General features: G+C 56.2%; 3 protein-coding genes across 13 annotated transcripts in view; 1 reads left to right on the top strand and 2 right to left on the bottom strand.

Annotated features, from left to right (window-relative positions):
- Positions 1–338: 338 nt before the first annotated feature.
- On the bottom strand, positions 339–8,295 carry LARGE2 (LARGE xylosyl- and glucuronyltransferase 2). 5 transcript variants are annotated; one of them, XM_036891878.2, is made up of 15 exons: positions 5,872–8,295; positions 5,613–5,774; positions 5,425–5,534; positions 5,070–5,152; positions 4,651–4,774; positions 4,282–4,453; positions 4,052–4,156; positions 3,525–3,637; positions 3,328–3,453; positions 3,075–3,230; positions 2,793–2,953; positions 2,104–2,148; positions 1,608–1,757; positions 1,316–1,511; positions 339–1,050 (listed from the first exon to the last, which is right to left on the bottom strand). In XM_036891878.2, exons 2-15 carry the CDS (start codon positions 5,710–5,712, stop codon positions 841–843), a joined length of 1,851 nt encoding a protein of 616 aa, XP_036747773.1. In that variant the 5' UTR covers positions 5,713–5,774; positions 5,872–8,295; the 3' UTR covers positions 339–840. The 5 variants fall into 5 exon arrangements, with proteins under 5 accessions (XP_036747773.1, XP_036747769.2, XP_036747768.2 ...); XM_036891874.2 differs by having other exon boundaries at positions 2,104–2,382; positions 4,681–4,774; positions 5,872–8,292; XM_036891873.2 differs by having other exon boundaries at positions 2,104–2,382; positions 5,872–8,291.
- Positions 8,296–9,068: 773 nt separating this feature from the next.
- Positions 9,069–18,316, bottom strand: part of MAPK8IP1 (mitogen-activated protein kinase 8 interacting protein 1) — a 31,726-nt gene continuing 22,478 nt past the window's right edge. Inside the window, exon 12 of the mRNA XM_057507601.1 lies at positions 9,069–9,927. Coding sequence (XP_057363584.1) covers positions 9,906–9,927 — 22 coding nt within the window. The 3' untranslated portion in view covers positions 9,069–9,905. The remainder of the gene's footprint in view (positions 9,928–18,316) is intronic.
- On the top strand, positions 10,065–16,883 carry PEX16 (peroxisomal biogenesis factor 16). Of its 7 annotated transcripts, none has more exons than XM_036891744.2 (12): positions 10,065–10,659; positions 10,867–10,902; positions 11,573–11,632; positions 11,757–11,833; positions 12,176–12,309; positions 12,406–12,527; positions 13,288–13,368; positions 13,491–13,643; positions 13,764–13,836; positions 13,967–14,086; positions 16,073–16,137; positions 16,700–16,883. In XM_036891744.2, the coding sequence occupies exons 1-12, from the start codon at positions 10,548–10,550 to the stop codon at positions 16,756–16,758; spliced, it is 1,092 nt and encodes a 363-aa protein (XP_036747639.2). In that variant the 5' UTR covers positions 10,065–10,547; the 3' UTR covers positions 16,759–16,883. The 7 variants fall into 7 exon arrangements, with proteins under 7 accessions (XP_036747639.2, XP_057363605.1, XP_036747641.2 ...); XM_036891745.2 differs by having other exon boundaries at positions 10,068–10,659; positions 12,427–12,527; XM_036891748.2 differs by having other exon boundaries at positions 10,548–10,659; positions 11,573–11,616.

Raw genomic sequence — 18,316 nt, 5'->3', positions numbered from 1 at the left:
ACGGCAGGGCTCCTAAGTTCTGCTTTGCTCCTGCCTCCCTGAGGACCCCACTGTCCCCCACAGCAACTTGGGCCCTGCACTTCTCCAGGGTCACTGGGCCCTCAGCCAAGGGTAAGCTGTAGTCAGACAGGATAGGACAGGCAGTCAGAGGTCAGCAAGCTCTGAGCAGAAAAGAGCCAGCCAACCCCCAATCCTGTCTCTTGTCCACGCCCTTTGTGATTTCAGTCTTGGTAGAACTTGTATTTGGAGTTTTGTGCTTCAAAGTTTTTGTTTTTGTTTGTTTGATTTTTGTTTTGAGGGGGGGTGGGGGGGGTGGGGGGTGAATACAGAGCAGCTGATCAATTTGTATTTATTTATTTTAACATTTTACTAAATAAAGCCAAATAAAGTCTCTCAGCCTCATGATGATGGGTTTGGGGCAGGGGAAGGGTGGACAAGACATATTCCAGTCATCCTCCAGGGGATGGCCAGGTCCTCCAGTGACCCCAGCGATACCAGCACCTCCCAGGGCTTACTGATGCCCTCATGCCCCAAGCCAAGGGGAACATGAAAAAGTGCTTTTAAAACTTTAATTATGAAAAGGGGATGTAGAGCTGGGGATGGTGAAATGAGCCCCAAACCAGTGGGGGCAGAGACTAGACCCCAGGCATAGATAGCAGCAAGGGAAGTCCCTAAAACCCAACCCACAGGTGCTCCACTGCAGCCCTTCCCACAGAGACTTAAATAATTTAAATAGCAGGGCTGGTGGGAAGGTCAGCAAGGTTGCCCCAGTGTCTTCAGGGAGTGTGCACAAGAGCCAAGGCAAAGGGTAGGGGTGAACTGCGCAGGCCCAGCCTAAGGTCAGGTGGGGCCTTGGGGCTGCTGCAGGGCAGTGAGGTATTTGAGGGCAGCAGCCCCATAGTGGCGGGACAAGTCCTGGTGGAACTCATCCTTGAGGGCCTGGAGGCAGTCACGATAGGTAGGGCTGAAGCGGAAGCGAGAGCTGTCAAGGCTTGGGGTGTGTGGCAGGTGGATGGTGAAGGCCTCGGGCAGCACCAGGAGCTCATACTCCTGTGGAGGTAGGGGCAGAGGGACAGTCATTGCCTGGGCTTAGGGTAGATGGCAGCTCCAGGGATGGGAGCAGGCTTATTCAGTAGCCCCTGAAAGCCAAAGCAAGGGCCCAGGGGCAGGCAATTTTAGTTTTCGTTCTACAGAAGTGTGGAATTTGTAAAAGGGCTGCCTACTGGTATAGTGTGTCACACTGGGCTGGTACAGTGAGCTCCCTGGGCCTGGAGGTATTCAAACTGAAGTTGGAGGCAGCAAAGCACTCCCTCACCTGTGCATCCAGCTCCATGACATGGGCTACTTTATTCCAGCCAAAGCCCACAAATCGGGGGTCATAGCGGGGACAGTCACGCGGCACCACCACATAGGGCTCATAGTCAGCGGCCCACTGCACATGGTATGGGGCCTGAGCCTCCCGCCAGCGAGCATAGTCTGTGGGTGCATGGCCCTGGGGCCACTCGTGGTACCTGTGGAGCAGGATAGGGCAAGGAGCCAAGCTGAAGCTAGGAGTTCATTGGGGAGCAGAGGGCGACAAAGGGGAGTAGAGCAGTGGCTTCCCCCACCTGAAGGTGTAGAGAGCACCAGCATCCAGCAGGGCCAGCAGGTCCACCTTGGAACTGGGGAAGCTGAAGTGATAGTGCAGGGTCTCAAATGCTGGCACAACCAGAGCTACCTTCCGCCCACTGCGAAGCTCTAGCTGCTCGATGGAGGCCCTGAGGAAGGTGTATCGTGGAAAGGAGAGAAAACAGAAGGCTGTCTCCAGCTCTGGACCTGGTGATTTGCTTACTTTCTTAGTGGCATAACTTTCCAAGTCAAGCTCACCCTGATGCCCCATAGAAGACAGACACAAGTGTAGCTGCTATGGGAAGCAGGTTCCAGCCTCCCCTGCTCTCCTGTGGCAGCCCAGAGAAACAATGTGGCCCTCCTGCCCAAATATGAACCCCATTTCAGAGAGAACACTGAGACCCAGAAAGGAGCTGGGACACACTGCATTGGGTCCTGCAGGTGCCTGCCACCCTGCCACACCCCACACACACTGTTCCTCTCCCTCAGGCCTACCTGAGGTAGTCATAGAGGGAGTGGGCAGGCAGGAAGTCAATGTCACTGAGGAAGACATACGGCGTGACGACCTGAGCCAAGGCCACATTGCGAAGCTGGTTGATAGGGTAGAGGGGACCCTCGCGGTAAACCATATGGTAGGCCACGTCCTGCCGGGCAGAGAGCACCACCGAGGCCTCGACGAAATGTAGGAACTGCTGGGCCTCTGCATCTGTCAGGTACAAGGCCAGGCTCATGGGGCCTGGCCAGTGCCTGCACAGTGTTTCCAGCATCTGCAGCCTGGGGTGATGGAGGTGGTCAGCCCAGGGAGGGCTGGAATGCCTCCCCAGGTTAGCTGCTGTGGGCACCCCGGTAAGTGACTTAGCTCCTTCCAAGCACTTTTTGAGCAGGTCTTTCTTAACCTTAACAACTACCCTGACAAAGTGGCTACTCCCTCATTTGACAGCTAAGGAAACTGAGGTCCAGGGAGATTAAGACTTGCCCATGGTCTCACAACTATGAAGAGCAGTTACAGATGCCTGAATGACTCCCAAAGCCCAAGTTTTTTCCACCATACCCAGCGTCTCCAACTTCAGGAACTCCTCAAGCATTAGACAGTGAGAGCTCTTCTACCAAATGAAGCCCTCTTCTCAGAAATTCCCAGTCCCAGCCCAGGCTATGCTCCCTGGGGCTGCCCTCAGTACCCTCACCGGTCCATGGAGAGCTGGGCCACTAGGGTAACATCATTGGGCCTGGGGGGTGGTGGCTCATGGGGCAGGAAGGTGATGTGCACACGGTGCACACTGAGCTGCTGCTGCCGGAACCCAGAGCACGGATCTTCCTCGTCGAGCTGTGCCAGGGCCTGCTGCAACTGAGGGGGCCAGGAGAGAGGAGGGGCAGGGCTGGAACAGGAGGACAAGTCCCCAGACAGGGCCAGGTCCCACTCTAGAGAGGGGCAGAGCCTTCCTATGGCAAGGGAAGGTGCTCCTCACCTGCTCAGCCTCAGGTGGGGGTGGGCTGGGGCACCCAAAGAGCTCTCTGCGCAACAGGTTCCCATCATACTCCAGAAAGGTCAGGTAGAGGTTTCGGAAGGATCCTGCGTGCTTATTCTTCACACGCAGCTTCTTTGGTGAGTTCCAGTGGATCACCTGGGGCCCAGGAGAGTGTTGGTGGGGGAATGGGAGCGGGCAGCAGGAGTCCCCATCCTTGGCCCTGCACCACCACCAAGCCCCCTGCCCCACTCACCTTGAGGTCAGACGCCTCCAAATAGCAGCGCTCAGCCAGTGTGTGGTCTGACAGCTGCACATTCCAGACACAGGGCAGGGTCTGCACCAGCCCTGGGTGCTCCTTGATTACAGCATTGAAGATGTCCTGGGCAGAGACAGCCATCACTCCTTGGCCCCCGGCCTGCCCCACCTCTCCTTTCAAAGGCTCCCACAGACCTGGTCAGCCAGAGAGGTGGCAGGGAGGGTGAGGAGCTCCCTCGTTGCTGTCAGCTTCCACATCTGCTCCCAGCCAACCTGCCGGAGCCGGTCCAACCACAGGAGAATCACGCCTGCCCATGGGGAGAGGTCGTCATGCCCACCTGGGATGACCTAGCTCCTGGAGCCAGCGGTCATTAAGGTTTATTTTTTGATTTTTGACTTATTGTTATTATTTGACTGCCGTCAATCCTCTTGGGAGGAAGGGGAGGTGCACAGCTTACAGAACATCTCTATGGCCATCTTCTTGCACTTGGTACCCCTAGGGCTGGTAAAATCACCCGTGTTTAATGGATGAGAAAACTTGAGGCTCAGAGGGACCAAGTGATTTGGCCAATGCCATCCAGCACAACAGCCAAGGTTGGAACTGGCTCTTCTCGCAGTGTTCTTTCCATAGCACTATGCTTCCTAGGGGGCTTCCCAGCATTCTGTGCCCTGCCCAGTGCCTCAGGCCACCCCTCCTGCATACCCCCCACCACTGTCCCCACCTGTGTTAAATCCCCGGCCCAAGGCAGGCCAGGGCCTATGGTTCCTCCAGAGGTTGCCCAGGTACCAGTCGCTCTGGTTCTCCACAAGACCGATCACCTGCTTGTCTGGGAGGGAGGGCATGAGTGAGTTGCCTGAGGCTGCCACAGGACCTTGACTCAGGGCTAGGCAACAGGGGGGCTTGGACAGGCCAGGGAGTGGGGCTGGTGGGATGGGGTCCCAGGCCTCTCACCAGAAAAGTTGGCAAAGAGTGCCCAAAGTTCTGCAATGTCAGAGGTGAAGGTGACATCTGTGTCTAGGACAATGACACGGGCCAGGTCAGGGGGCAGGGCCCCAGGCAGCACTAGCTTCATTAACCCATAGAGGCCAGAGTAGTGCTTGTTGGGGATCCAGGAGATCTGGGTCTGTAGATGGGAAGGACAGGGCATTGAGCACAGCAGAGGAGTGAGCTCCAGAGGGGTGAGAGATTTGAACTTAAGTAAGTATGATGGGCCTGGGGATCCTGGCAACTCTAACCTCTCCTTCGTCTGCCCCCTAAACCCTGGGAGGAAGGAGAGGGTTGGGATGGCTGAAAGGTATACAAAAGGGCCAGGGCTCCTGCCTTGAGCTCATCAGCATCATAGAAGCTGACCCAGATAGCCGGTACCATCCATGTGTGGAAGAGTGTCTCCAGGATGTTCCTGGCCACGGCATCAGTCACCAAGTGGAGGTGCAGTGGATTTTTCCTTTGGGAAGGACAGAGGAGGAAAGCTGTAGGCTGTCCAAGGAACAACATGAGACAAGCCCACCCTGAGGGGCTCAGAAGTTAAAGCACCAACTTCTGCAAAAAGCCTTTCCATATCCAGCTCAGGATATTTTTACAACTACCTTCAAGGAAGGAAGGGGACACTGTCAGGAATGGGGGAGCTAGAGCTCTGAGATCTCAGCAGGGAACTCAAGACTTTGCCAGAGTCTGTTACCTTACCCACTCTTGACCACCGTGCACCCTTCCCCGCCCACGACACACACACACGACAGTACCTGTAGAAAAGCATGGACTTCACCAGGGTGACGACCTCTCGACTGGAGTTATGTCCTGCACACACGATGGCCACATGCAAGAGCTGAGGGGAGGGGGAGCACAGAAAGGTCAGCAGCAGCTCCCTGCTCCAGTAGCCCCACCCCAGCATCAGAGTTAGGGAAGAGTGGTGGCTGCGGGAGTCCAACCCCTCATTTCACAAATGGGGAAACTGAGGCCGAGGGCAGAGCAGGTGAGACCCGAGGCGCTGGTCAGTGCCAGAGCCTGTGCTTGGTAATGTGATTCCCTCAGATGCCCAGAAGGCTGGGCTGGGGGAGCGGCGCCCGAGATTCCCGTCGTCAGGGCCTGCGCACGGACCTCGCACTTGGGCAGCAGCGGCCGCGGAGGCACGCAGTCCGAGCTGTTGTGGCCCCTATGGTCCGCTGGTGGGTCTCCTTCCAGGGCAGCAACCCCATGCGGCCGCCCGTCTGGAGGGACACGTGGCGTCAGCGGACAGGACAAGGATCCCTAAGCACCACCCTCGCCCCTCCGGTCGCAGCGCTCACACTCCGGGTGCCCGCGGAACAGGAAGAATCCAATCAGGAGCAGCAGCAGCGAGAGCAGAGCGGCCGCCCCCAGCGCCCGGGGGCGCCCTCGGGGCATCATGGCCGCCTGCTTGGGCCCTCAGGGTGGGGAGCGCCCCCGGGCTTCGGGCTCCATCGCCGGCCCTGTGCACGCGGGAAGGGGAGCAGCGGGTTGGCTTTGGACGGCAGGGCCCGACGGCCGCCCGCTCCTCCCTCCCGCACTGAGTCCCACCCACCTCACCTGCTCCAGCGGCTCGAAGACCCCGACTTTACTCTTTCAGAAGCTGGCCCGGGGGCAGGGAAAAGAGGGGTAGAAGGAAAACGGGGGTGGAGGCGCAGGCCAGCCCAGTCGGCGCAAGAGCCAGCCCCGCCCCCAACCTGAGTTCAGGTTTCACCTCTGCTTGACTGAACCCGAAGGGGCGGGGAGACCCCTGGGGGTTTGGGCCGCCTCCTTCCCCGGCATCCGACGCCCTCCTCCAGCAGCCGGAGAGGACCCCCGGATACCACGGGACAGCTGGAGGGAGCGGGAGCAACCTCCCAGGAAGGCTCGTTCCCTGAAATCTGTTCTGAGCCCATCCCCCTCTTCCGTGTTCTGGGGCTCCGACTCCTCCCCTTAACCTGCCCCTGAAGGAGGGGTCCGTGACCGCGGGCCCGGGATCAAAGGGATGGCCGGAGTAAGGGGGAAAAAGGCTGGAAAGCAGGGCGACGGGGGTTGGAGACACCTGCCCCGAGGACGGGAGGCGGGGCTGGCCGAGACCTGCCCGGGAGCTGTGGAGCACCTGGAAACCCCTGCTCCCCCATCTGCTCCACCTCGACTAAGTCCAGGTGGTCGGGCCCGCCTGGCGATGGCTCTGGCGCAGCCCAGACAAAGCGTCCTCCTGAAAGTCGCCTCCTGCCCCGGAGCTGGCGAGGGGCCTCAATGACGCCATTGGCCTGGGCCTCTTGGGCAGGGCTGGGGATCCCCAACCCTTGCCTGGACCTGTACAATTGTGCCCGGCCTGGATTTCTTCTTCCTACCTACCCACGTGGAAACCCACAGCAGGCCCCACCTAGACCATGGCCCTGGAGGGAGTGGTGGGCACTCTGGACGGTGAACAAAAAGCAGCTACAGTTGATTGAGCACATACACTCCAGCGCCAGGCCCTCAGTTAACTCCCCTCAGTTCTGTGACATGGGCGTTCCTCCCCACTGCCCCCAGAGATGCAGTGACCCTTTAGGACACCCTCTGGCCCCTTCCCCAGACCCCTGCCAGCCTCTACCCTTCAGGCAAAGCTTCCTGCTGCTCCTCCCTGAGGGTTTCCTGACCAGGGTTTGCCCTTGGTGTTCCCTCTGCCAGGACTCCGCCAAGATTCTCATAAGGCTGGCTCCTCCTTCCACATCCCTTGGGTTGTTTTCTTCCCAGCACTTCTTCAAAGTTGACCTTGTTGCCTTGTTTATAGCCTGCTCCCGCACCCCCGGAAGGTAGCTGCTCCGGGACTGGGCCCTGTCTGTCTTGCCCTGTGCTGGGTCCCCAGTGCCCAGCCAGGGCCCAGCACAGACCCAATGCTAAGTATGTGCCGGAAGCCTTCCGGTACCTTGCTGTGCCAGGGGCCCTTTAGCCCAACTTCAGCTATAAAAATAGGGTCCTGAAAGGCCCCAACCCCAAAGGAAGCTGTGGAAAACGGCCCAGGCTGAGACCCTCCCAACCCCTCAAATCTCCTCTCCCAAGATGCCAGATGCCTTTTTCTGGAAGATTGGGGGTCTGAAGGAAGGTTGGGCTGTGGCCCTTTGGAGGTCAGGGGCAACGTTTGCCATGGAGACTGGTGGCAGCTCCTTGCACATCTAGAGTTTAAGAAAAGATAAGGGAAAGCAGGGGCCATCCAGGCCTCTGGAGCTTTGGGCCTCCAGGACACCTGACCCGCATCTCTAGGCTGGAGCTGGGATGGGGGTGGGTGAATCCCTCCCCAAGACCTTCAGCAGAGATTATATGGAGTAAATGTGAGGGAGCAGGTATAGTACATAGGGCTTGGCCAGGGAGTCTGTGCCAGGAACTGGGTTTGCAGACCTCACTGTGGTCACACAATGCTGACCCTGTACCTTACTTAACTTTACCCACTCAGGGTAGACTGTAGTGCTGAGATGCCTGCTGGGCCTCCAAGAGGTTCGATGGTGTGGGGGGAGAAAGGGAAACAGGTGTGGGCATATGAAAAGGTGCTGGTTGTCTAGGCTTGAGACCCAGTTTGGCCCAGCTCTGTCCAGGCTGTGTGACCTTAGACAAGTCAGGCCCCCTCTCTGGGCCTCAGTGTCCTCATCTGTACCTGTTGGACTGATCCAGCTTTGTTCCCCTGTGGCTCAAGGCAGAATGAAGGAGGGAGGATCTGGCCCAACCTGCCTAGAGGCCCTTCCAGCCAAGCCAGGTGACCAATTCCAGGCAAGGGCCGGGTAGGGAGGGGGTTCCCTGGGCACCTTCTGCACACACTAGCACTCTTTGTCTCTGGAACCTAATCAGACTCAGGATCTGGAGAGGTAATTCAGGCAGCCCTAAAGCTGCCAACCTGGTGGTGCCCATGCTCCTCTCCCAGGCCTGCAGGGAGGGAGGAGAAACAGGCTCCAACCACAGCAGCCCTCATACTGTGTGTGTGGGAGGCTGCTCCTCTGTCCTCCACACCTCTTTCTTCTCCCCAGGACCTCCAGCACTAGGACTGTGAAAACCTCACACCCACCCACCCCTCACTCCCTCCACAGCTTCGGAGGGAGGGGTTGGTGGAGTTACCCCTGGTGAGATTTGTGGGACAAGTTCATTAAGACAATGGGGTACAGGGAGGAAGGGGAAAAGAGCCCCACACTGAATGCCCTGCGCCCTGGTCTTAATCCCAGTTGCAAATTTCACTCATGACCAAGTGGCCTCAACTTTTCACTGCTTTTACTTGATTGTGTTTTTCACTGCTTTTACTTGCTATAGGAGAGAAGGCACTGTCAACTGGAGGCCCTTATCATGGTCTGTTTGGCCAATGGCACCCTGTGTAACCTGGGACAAGTCCTTTCCCCTACTTGGGCCTCTTATTCCCCATCTGTGAAAAAGTTCACACCAAGCTGGCAAGGTTGCTGGGAGGAGTAGAGTATGAGTGAGCCTGTACCCAGGAGGTGGTGAAAGAGGAAGTTGATGATGCCCATGCCATCAGCTCTGTTCTCCAAGACCTTTGCTTTTCTTGAGGCTCCTGGACACATCTCCCTGGGCCATCATTCTGTGGCATGAGTAGGGAGGGCAGCTATGATTCCCCATGCCATATAGAAAAAAAACTAAGCTAGGGAGGAGGTGGAGGGAGGCAAAGAGGGCCTTGTGGCTTCCCCATTAGGTATATTGCCTAAAATGCCTTGATTCTGTGATCAGACTGTGATGGAGAATACTGGAAAACCTGGACTGGATCACTGACGGAAGAACCAAGTGGCACTCGGAGGTCTTGGAGTGTTGAGGTTTTATTTTACACCGGCAGGCTCAGAGGGGAGTAATCTCCCAAGGTCTGAGCCCTAAGCACAAGCAAGGGGAGCAATTTATATTATTTTGATGTGTGGCATTTTGGCATTAGCAGGGCAAAAGAGGAGCCCAGAGAAGGAGGGGAGGAGACAGCTGGGGGTGCTCTGCTGACTTTGCCAACGGGAGGAAAAAAGCGGTTTACTGACTTTGACGGCTGTGTTGAATATTTTCCTTATCAAGACTAGACCAAGATTGAAATCTTTTTTTTTAAATTGAAATAAATTGCTAGTATTGGGATCTTGACTGGGCATTCTTAAACGGGTCCTTAAATGGAGGGGATTAAGTAAAACAACGTACCATTATTCGCTGGGTACCTAAACCTGCGGGTCAGGTCTCCAACGGCACCGCCCCTCAGCCCACCTATGTCCCGCCCCTTTTCCCACAGCCAATCAGGGACTGCCTCCACTGAGTGTTTCACCTCTGTCCGCTCTATCACGCCGCCGCCCATTCCGAGAAAGCTTCCCAGTTTGGGAAGGTATCCGCCGGAGTCTCCCCCATCTATTTGGGAGCAGCTGAGGGTCGGGAGGTGCATCTGAGGGCCGAAAAACGCTTTGAGACTGATCCTGAGCTCAAGGACCAAGTCTGCCCTCAAACCATTTTACAAGTAGGGAAACTAGAGGCCCAGGGAAGGGAAACACCCAACCAAGGTCACCCCGAGTTGAGAGCAGAAGCCCGGGCCAGGTTTTCTCCGCGGAGGTGCGAGTGCAGGTTTGCGCTCTTGGAGGACACAGTACACCTGGGAGCTGGGGCTGAAGCCAGGGTTACAGGTCAAGGTGATGGAGGCTGTGTGGGAGAGAGAGTGGACTGGTTAGTTTCCCCAGCACTAGCTTTGTATCTTACGTGAGAGGAGACAACTGGCTGAAGGCACGCCTGCCGAGACACAGACCGAGAGGCCTCAGTCTCTTACCGCTCCTTCCGAAGTGTGAACAAGGTTCCTCCCAGCCCTTTAAAGTCCGGGCCTTCTGTTCGAGCCTCTCGGCGTTCTATTAGAAAGACTAAGCTTCTATTCCCTGCTCTAGAATGAATTTAAGACTACTGCGGGAGCGCTCTTGCAGCTGTTAACTGCGCAAGCGCGAGGGCGGCCAAACCGGAAGGCGGAAGAACCCGGCTCAGTTAGCGTTAGTGGATCGGAGGAGGAGAGTGTGTTAGTCAGACCTAGACCTGAAGGACAGGGAGGGCGGGATTAGGCCCGCAGTTGCTAAGCGCTACCCCTAAATGGGAGGTGACTTAAGAAATGGGGTGAAGGGTGGTTCAATGGCCGTTCACCTCACCATCCTTCTGGCTCACGGAAGTTAAGCAACGGAGAGGCGGGTCTAGGGCCGGAAGGAGGAAGGAGGGCTCAGGCAACAGGGCGCCGCAGCCAGTCGTAGTGTCGGGCTGTGAATCTTGGTTTCGAGGCCGGGATGGAGAAGCTGCGGCTCCTGGGCCTTCGCTATCAGGAGTACGTGACTCGTCACCCGGCCGCCACGGCTCAGCTGGAGACGGCAGTGCGGGGCCTCAGTTACCTGCTAGCAGGTGCCACCCTGACCTTTGACTCATCCCTTCGGGGCTCTGACCTCTGACCCCACGGGCCCCCTTCCCTTTGGAATTAAGGTGGTGATTGCTGTGCTTGGGAAGTTCCTTCCAGGTTCTCATAGGGCCTAGGGAGGGGACGTCCGATGACCTGAAGCCGCAGGGTGAGACAAATGCTCACTGATGCCTCGTTCTGTGCCTTCTCCCCAGGTCGCTTCGCCGACTCCCACGAGCTGTCAGAGCTGGGTGAGCCGGGCACTGGGGTGGCTGGGGAGCGGGAAGGACCAGGAGGGCTTCCGGAAGGGGTGACTACCCTGGCTCGCAGTTCTAGGCCTCCCGTTAGATCGTTCTGTGTTGTGCTGTGTTGTGATAGAATCAAAGGCCCAGCGTCTACTCTCTTGGGCCCTCCATGTCTCCATAGTCCCATGTCTCCATAGTCGAGAGACAAGTCTGGAGGTCTTGACTGGCCAGGAGACTTGGCCAAGCACCTTTTTTGCCTTTGCTCAGTTGATCGATCCTATGGTCATATGAGGTGGGTCCTATTATTGTTCTAAGTGTCCATTTAAAGGAACAGAAGTTCAGGAGATTAGGGCGCAGCCACTGATGATCCCTGAACCAGGATTCAAATCTAGACCTCCCAGACTACAGGATCCCCAGACTGTAAAGGCCTCAGTAGTATTTGCCCCATGAGTACTGGACATGACAGTCTTGAAAGGATGAATTGGATTTTGAAAGTTAGGGATGGAGTAGACTTTCAGAGACAGGCTGCAGAGAGAGCAAAGGCCAGGAGGTGAGACCATACATCCATGGCCGTGTAGAGCATGATGGGCCATTCTGGGCAGCTGGATGATCAGTGATATCCAGCAGGGCAGTAGCTGGTTTGTCACTGAGATCAGACCATCCTTTCTTGTTCCAACTGCCCACAGGAGATCATATTGGGGAGCATGGAGCTCTGAGCAAGTGAGCGGGGAGGCAGGTTGGTTTCCACATAGTCTGTGGGTGGCTGAGCACAGTAGGTCACAGGTGATCCCTGCAGCCCTGGGGAGGTGGGGGTTACAGGCTGCAGAGCCAGCTTCTCAAGGCCACACTCCACCCCTCAGTGTACTCCGCCTCTAACCTGCTTGTGCTGCTCAATGACGGGATCCTGCGGAAGGAGCTTCGGAAAAAGTTGCCTGTGGTGAGAATTCTGTCAGAAACTGAGAGTGGGAAGCACAGGACTTGTGAATGAAATAGTAACAGCTAGCCCATGTGGGTAGCACATGCTGTGGTCTCATAAAGTATAGATATGCCTATCTTTCAGGCCATCTCATCAGGTGAAATGTCAAGATGCTCATGTCCCCATCTATGAGGAGACTGAGTTTCAGAGAGGTAGAGTAGACTGTCTTGGGAGCGCTCAGGCCTACACATTTAGTCTCAGAAAGGGGACAATCCCTATCTCCTGTCAGAGGAGTCCCCTGGGGGGATAGGGGCTAGGACTAGGGGGAGCTCCCCCTGACTTCTTGGCCTGGGATTCTTGCAGTCACTGTCCCAGCAGAAGCTGCTGATGTGGCTGAGTGTGCTGGAGTGCGTGGAGGTGTTCATGGAGATGGGGGCTGCCAAGGTGTGGGGCGAAGTGGGCAAGTGGCTCGCCATCGCCCTCATCCAGCTGGCCAAGTATGTGTGGACTGTGGAGGGTAGGCCCTGGGTGGGGGTGACCAAGACCAGCTGTACAGGTTGTGTTCAGCAGAACACCCCCAACCCCTGCCCCAGCCTGCTGTATTCTCAACCCAGGTCTGTACTACGGATGTTTCTGCTGATCTGGTTCAAAGCTGGCCTCCAGACCTCACCCCCCATCACTCCACTGGACAGGGAAACCCAGGCACACTCGCTGGGTAAGCTGCTTCCGGGCTCTGGAGTGGAAGGGGCACGGGACTAAATTGCGGACTTAGAGCTGACCGACATGAATACGGTGTTGTCCATTTATGGAGCACATCTATCCCCATCAGCCCATTTTTTTTGTTCTCATCACCCTGTATTTTACAGAGAAGAAGAAAGATTAGGTTAGGGGCAGAATCAGAACTTGAACTCAGGACTTTTGGTGGGCAGCAGGAAGAAGGGACAGAGCATCAGCAGGAGACAAAGGTCCTGCCGTCCTTCTCTCTGGGCTTTATTCTGTATCAAGCCACAGCTTCATGAGGGAGGGCACCCAGCAAGTATGTCCCTTCAGGGCTCAGGACCCATCTCATAGTGGCCTCTGGGTCTCACTCTCCTGGCCTTGAGTGGGGGCAGTTCTTTGCTTCTCCTCATGGTTATGGACAGCAGAGATCTGAGAGGACACAGCCCCTATGGTACTATGGTGTCCGTAGAGGTGTTTGGGCTGGGCTTTCCTACCTTGCTTCAGGCCCTGGAGAAGCCAGGATTCTTGGCTGGCTGACCTGCTACAGATGCTGCTGACCTTCCCACAGGCCAGGGAGGGCTGCAGAATGTTCCCATGTTGAGCCACAGCCTCTGGCTGCAGTGTCCTTGACTCAGCTGCTGCCTCAGCACAAGCTCATGCACCCCTTAGCCCATGAACATTCACTGCACACGTTCTTTTAGGTTTTGCTGGAAACATAATCCTCTGACAGTGGGTCGTTCTGTCTGTCCCTGCAGATGGTGACCGCAGCCCTGCCAGCCAGGATCAGTCATACGTGGGGAAACGTTCCAACCGAGTAGTGCGAACCCTCCAGAATAGTAAGTACAGGGTGTAGCCGGACTGGGCCCTGAGGGCCTGGCTTTCACTGCTGCCAGTCTCCTGCCCCAGCTTGTGCCCTTACCCCACCCCAGTCTGCTCATCTGCTGCCCTTGTGTTCTAGCTCCGTCCCTGCACTCAAGGCACTGGGGAGCCCCCCAGCAGTGGGAGGGACGACGGCAGCAGCGCCATGAGGAGCTGAGTGTCACCCCCACCCCACTGGGGCTGCAGGAGACCATTGCAGAGTCCCTGTATATTGCCAGGCCCCTGCTGCACTGTATCCTTACCATGGGGTGGGGCCGGCATTGGGTGGGAACAGATGTGGGGTCGGGGAGTGGGCCGTGGGGTGGGGGAGTGGGCCGTGTGCTGGAGACATCCTTGACACCTTGGCCGTCAGTGCTTAGCCTGGGCCTATGGGGTCAGCGGTCATGGGCACCCTGGCTCCTATCTGGTGTTGTGGATGTGACCAGGTGAGCCTGGGCCTGCCTGGAGGCTCCTCGCCCTTCACCAGTTTGTGCTGCAGGCCTGTCCTCACCTGGGCAGGCAGGGGCCCCTGCTTCTTCTGTTGTTGGCCCTCACCATGTCCCCTCCTACCCCCAGCCTGAGCCTCCTGGGTGACAGGAAGGGCCTGACCCGGAGGGAGCAGCTGGAGCTGCGGCGCCGGACTATCCTACTGCTCTACTACCTGCTGCGCTCCCCATTCTATGACCGCTTCTCTGAGTAAGGACCCAGCCCCTGTGGAGGGATGGCATGGCCCACCCTCAGCCTGAGGGAGGGAGCAGGGTGGGGCACTGGTTCTCCAACCCCTGTCCATGCCTGTTCCTTCCCCACTTCTTCCTCATCCACAGTTCACTGAGCACCCACTGTGTGTGGTTCTGTGGTACAGCCACACCCTTATTTACTGGGGGCCAGGCCAGCCTGTCCTCAAAGCTCCCGAGGCCATCAGACCATGTTCAGGAGCTTATGCTTTTGTTGGCAGGAGACACACCAAGGACAGGGCTGCGGGGGCTGGTGATACATGCAGACTTCCCACACCCTCTGGCTGATCTGCACATCTTGCTGTCAAAGAGTTTGGGTTATCCCCACTGCTCAGACAAGGCACTTGAGACTCAGAGAGGTTGGATGGCTTTGTTTAAGCTGCCAGGGGCAAAATCAGATCCCACATGCATGTTCTCTGCTGGCCTGTCTCTACTTTGCCCAGCCCTTAGTGTGTCACCTGTGAGGGAGAGAGCTCTCTGCCTCAGCCAGACACAGAGAGGCCTCCTGGGGGCAGGTGGGAGCTGGTTTGGGCCGAGTCTCCCAAAGGCCTGCCTGGGTGACAGGTCAGACCCAGATCTGAGGAGAGGTCCCTGTACGGTGACTGGGTCTCAGCAAGTACGCTGCTTAAAGACTGGAGTATTAACTGGAATTGCATTGAACATTATGGCCATACAATCTATTTTTTTCTGAGACAACAGAAAGCAAACAGGTCATATTTAATACCGCCTCAATGAACATAATTGCCTGGAGTTCCTATTTTCAGATAAGTTCAAAAGCTCATAAGGTACTAATCTTATTCCATATTCCAGAGAAAATGTCCCAGATACTTAAATGAATCATATGACCTCTCCCCACAAATCACTTGTACTTTACAGAGGAAACATTGTCACCCCAGTAACTCAGGGAACTAAGGAAATCTGAGGTGACAGAATTGCAGAGGTGACTCCCAGGCTGCAAGCCTCTAGGATGGCTCACTCTCCTGCTGACCTGACCAACCTAGCACCCTTAAGGCAAAGGTCCAGACTGAGAAGCATCTAGAAACCTGTCAGAGAAATTCCTTGTTTCCTCTGAGGACAGGGAGCAGGGTGCTGAGGAACTATGGGATGCCATCTGTGAAGGAGCAGTCTTCTGTTCCCCTTTTCTTACTGTCAGAGGGAGAGGATTATCTCTGGAGCTAGGCTGCCTTTCAGCTGTGTGACCTTGGGCAGGTTGTTGAACGCCTCTGTGCTTTGTTTCCTAACACGTAAAATGGGGACGTAATAGTACCCACCTACCAGGCCTGTTATAGGGGTTAAATGGCTTACTGCATATGACAGTACCTGGCAGAGTAAGCACTTAATGCACGTCACATTGCATCATCATTTTCTTCTCACATCATCATCATCTCACTGTGGGTTCTTCTGTAGAAAACTCATTTTCTTAGAGAAAAGGGAGGCCCTTACCCCTTCCTCTGAGCCAAAAGCATGCCCTCCTCAGGCTGTGTCTCCCTCTGGAACCCTGACAACTCTCAGCATTGGCATGTGAGGTTTCGGTGTGGTTCAGCAATTCTGCCAGACTTGGGTTCTCGAGGAGAGCAGGGTGGGGCTGTCCTCCCCTCTGGGCCCTCATGCTCCCTGCACTGGCCCTGCCCTCTGCATGACCCTCCATAAGCATGTGTTGGCTCAGTGGAAGGAAGGGCAGGCATAGGGGAGAGATGGGAGGAGGCGTCTATGATGGGGTGTTGCAAGCCCCAGCACCCCAGGCCTGTGGCTGGGGAAGGCAGGACCAGAGCTCCACCAGAGGTCTTGGCCTTTGGCGTCAGGGTCTCTCTTAGTGGCAGAGTGTCACTGATGTCCTCTGGGATGCACAACCTTTAGTCACATGGTCACAGAAGGCTTTTCAGCACCCTCATTCGCAGGGACTCAGGCCCCTTACCCAGCCTGCTCCCTGTTTACCTCCTCTCTGCAGGGCCAGGATCCTCTTCCTACTCCAGCTGCTGGCAGACCACGTCCCGGGCATTGGCCTGGTCACAAGTAAGCATGAGCAGGGGCATGATGATTACTGAGTGTCATAGATCTTGTGTGTGGCCCTTTGTCCCTCTTTTCTCTTTATCTCCTTGTAATCCTTGTGATTTGATTCTTGGCACAGTTGGGTGAGGAAGCTCTATGGTCAGGTTCCTGGGCGTGGGCCTGGCTGGCTCATGGAGCCTCATGGGTGACTGGAAGGAGTGTATCCATTGTGGGCAGTTAGACCACACTGTCCTTCCTCTTTATCCTGGAGCAGTAGGAGACCTACTAGACTGTTTAGAGCCCTGCCTCAAGGAGAGCTGCTAGATCAGGGCCGTCAGCATCTATGGCTGGACAAACTAAGTGGCTTCTCCAAGCCTGAGAGTCCTTGTCTGTAAATGGGGACAAAGGTCACTGCCATTGCTCTCCTGCTAGTGGTGAAGAGGTGGGAGAGTAGGTTGGGTTCCTGGCTGTGTGGATGTGAGCAGCTTATTTGAGTGGCAGTGGCTAAGGAGGGCCTTGGGTAGAACAGAACCAGACTGGAGTCTGGCCCTCAACCCTGACCTTGTTCCCCTCTCTCTCATTGCAGGGCCACTCATGGATTACTTGCCTACCTGGCAGAAAATTTATTTCTACAGTTGGGGCTGACAAGACATCCTGGGAGTGAGGTGTGGGGAGGGGTGGGATAGTGTGCTTTGCTGCTGTGGGCAGGGGTACCTTAGCCCTTTAGTGCCCTGGGCCCCTCTGCCCTAATAAAACTGTCTCTGGCAGTGTCCAAGCATGTGGCCTCTGCGTGCCCAGGGTGCCTGGCACCCCTACCCTGGCCAGGCTCTGCAAACTGGTTGCCACCAGAGCTCCCTAGCACTTCTTGGCTTTGTACCCTCCAGTGATGGAGCAGCCTGTGCCTTGCCACTGGGCTGAGTAACCTTCACTAGGACTGGGACCCAGGCTTCTCTAGCCACAAAGAGGCTGGGATTTAACCTTATCGAGCATGGAAAGCTGCATGTCATAGCAGCTGCGGGATTAAACTCCACTGCTCTGTCACTGGTCCCTTTTGACGACAAATAAGGCTGAACCTGGGCGATGGATCTTCTGGCTAGAGCCTCTGGTCCTTCCTCCTACAGGGCCCTGCTACCCTAGGCTCCAGTGAATGGGGGCCCAGCTCAGTGTGGAGCAGCATCTCAAGCCCTAAACCCCTAGTTGAGAGCAGAAGGCTTTTCTCTCATAAGAAAAGAAAGACAGGCTAGCTGGAGAGGAGGAGAGCCTGAGGCTCTGGGAGAAAGGTGCAGGTTTGGAGTACAAATTGGGGTTTCCTCAACACTGTCCCTGGCTGGCTCGCCAGTGGCCAAGTCTGCCTGAAGCCATGCATACCACTGGGGAGGGAAGATGGCCCCTAGACCTGGTGCCCTCAGGCTGGTTTTTTCCCTTCCTGAACCTCTGCCCCTGCTCCCTTTGCCCTGTGAGCAGACACTCTTCTAGGATTTCTAGCCAGATGGGTGGTCCCTGAAGCTCTGAGAGGGCTGCACTTGCACAGCATCCACTCCTGGGCACCTGAGTAGAGGGCCAGCCTGGGAGGCAGCCTCCTGCTTTGCCCAAGTGCCTCTGAGAAGATCCTGGGCCAGCAAGTAATGGTATTGAATCTTCGGGTCATCACAGCTTGAGGCCCTTGGCTTCCATTGAGTCTAAAAAGCATTGCCTGGGCCCTTGCTCTGTAGTGGCTCCGCCTCATGCCGTGTGCCAAGAAACGAGAAATGCACAGTCCCCTGCTGCTGTGCTCTCACTGACCAGTGGAGACTATGCGTAAATGTGTGAGTGCTCCACATCCCTGCAGTGGGCAAAAGTGTATACCAAAGATAGTCTCTGTTGCAGGTGGGTGAGCAGGGGTGCTTGCTTGACTAGACTGATGAGGGTGCACTGGTCAGGGAAGCCTCCATTCAAGGAGGCTTTTAAACTGGTAAGACATCAGTTTTTTGTTGGGTAGGCTGGTAGAGGTGGCCATGTGTGAATAGAAAACAATAAGCACGTCACTGCAGAGTGAAGCCATTGCTAGGGCAGGAGTAGAGGGATGGGAACAAAGTGGGTAAGGCTAGGAGGGAAGGTTAGGGCCAAAGGCAGCAGGCCATCGCATACCAGGCAGGAAACTGGGACCTGCCTCTGGGAGGCAGTGGGCAAAAGGCCTGTTTTAAACCTCATCTGAGTTTGGTGC

This window comes from Manis pentadactyla, chromosome 9, assembly GCF_030020395.1.
Source record: "Manis pentadactyla isolate mManPen7 chromosome 9, mManPen7.hap1, whole genome shotgun sequence".
Taxonomy (NCBI): domain Eukaryota; kingdom Metazoa; phylum Chordata; class Mammalia; order Pholidota; family Manidae; genus Manis; species Manis pentadactyla.
Note: the sequence above shows the minus strand (reverse complement) of the source record. Positions and strands in the feature narration are given on the sequence as shown.

Coding starts and splice junctions, on each gene's coding strand:
- LARGE2 (XM_036891873.2), bottom strand. CDS start 5,712: ATGATGCCCCGAGGGCGCCCCCGGGCGCTGGGGGCGGCCGCTCTGCTC. Junction 2,383..2,792: donor GCCCAGCTCTCCATGGACCG/GTGAGGGTACTG, acceptor CCATCACCCCAG/GCTGCAGATGCTGGAAACAC. Junction 1,512..1,607: donor GGTGCTCTCTACACCTTCAG/GTGGGGGAAGCC, acceptor CCTGCTCCACAG/GTACCACGAGTGGCCCCAGG.
- PEX16 (XM_036891744.2), top strand. CDS start 10,548: ATGGAGAAGCTGCGGCTCCTGGGCCTTCGCTATCAGGAGTACGTGACT. Junction 10,660..10,866: donor CCTCAGTTACCTGCTAGCAG/GTGCCACCCTGA, acceptor CCTTCTCCCCAG/GTCGCTTCGCCGACTCCCAC. Junction 14,087..16,072: donor TTCTATGACCGCTTCTCTGA/GTAAGGACCCAG, acceptor TCCTCTCTGCAG/GGCCAGGATCCTCTTCCTAC.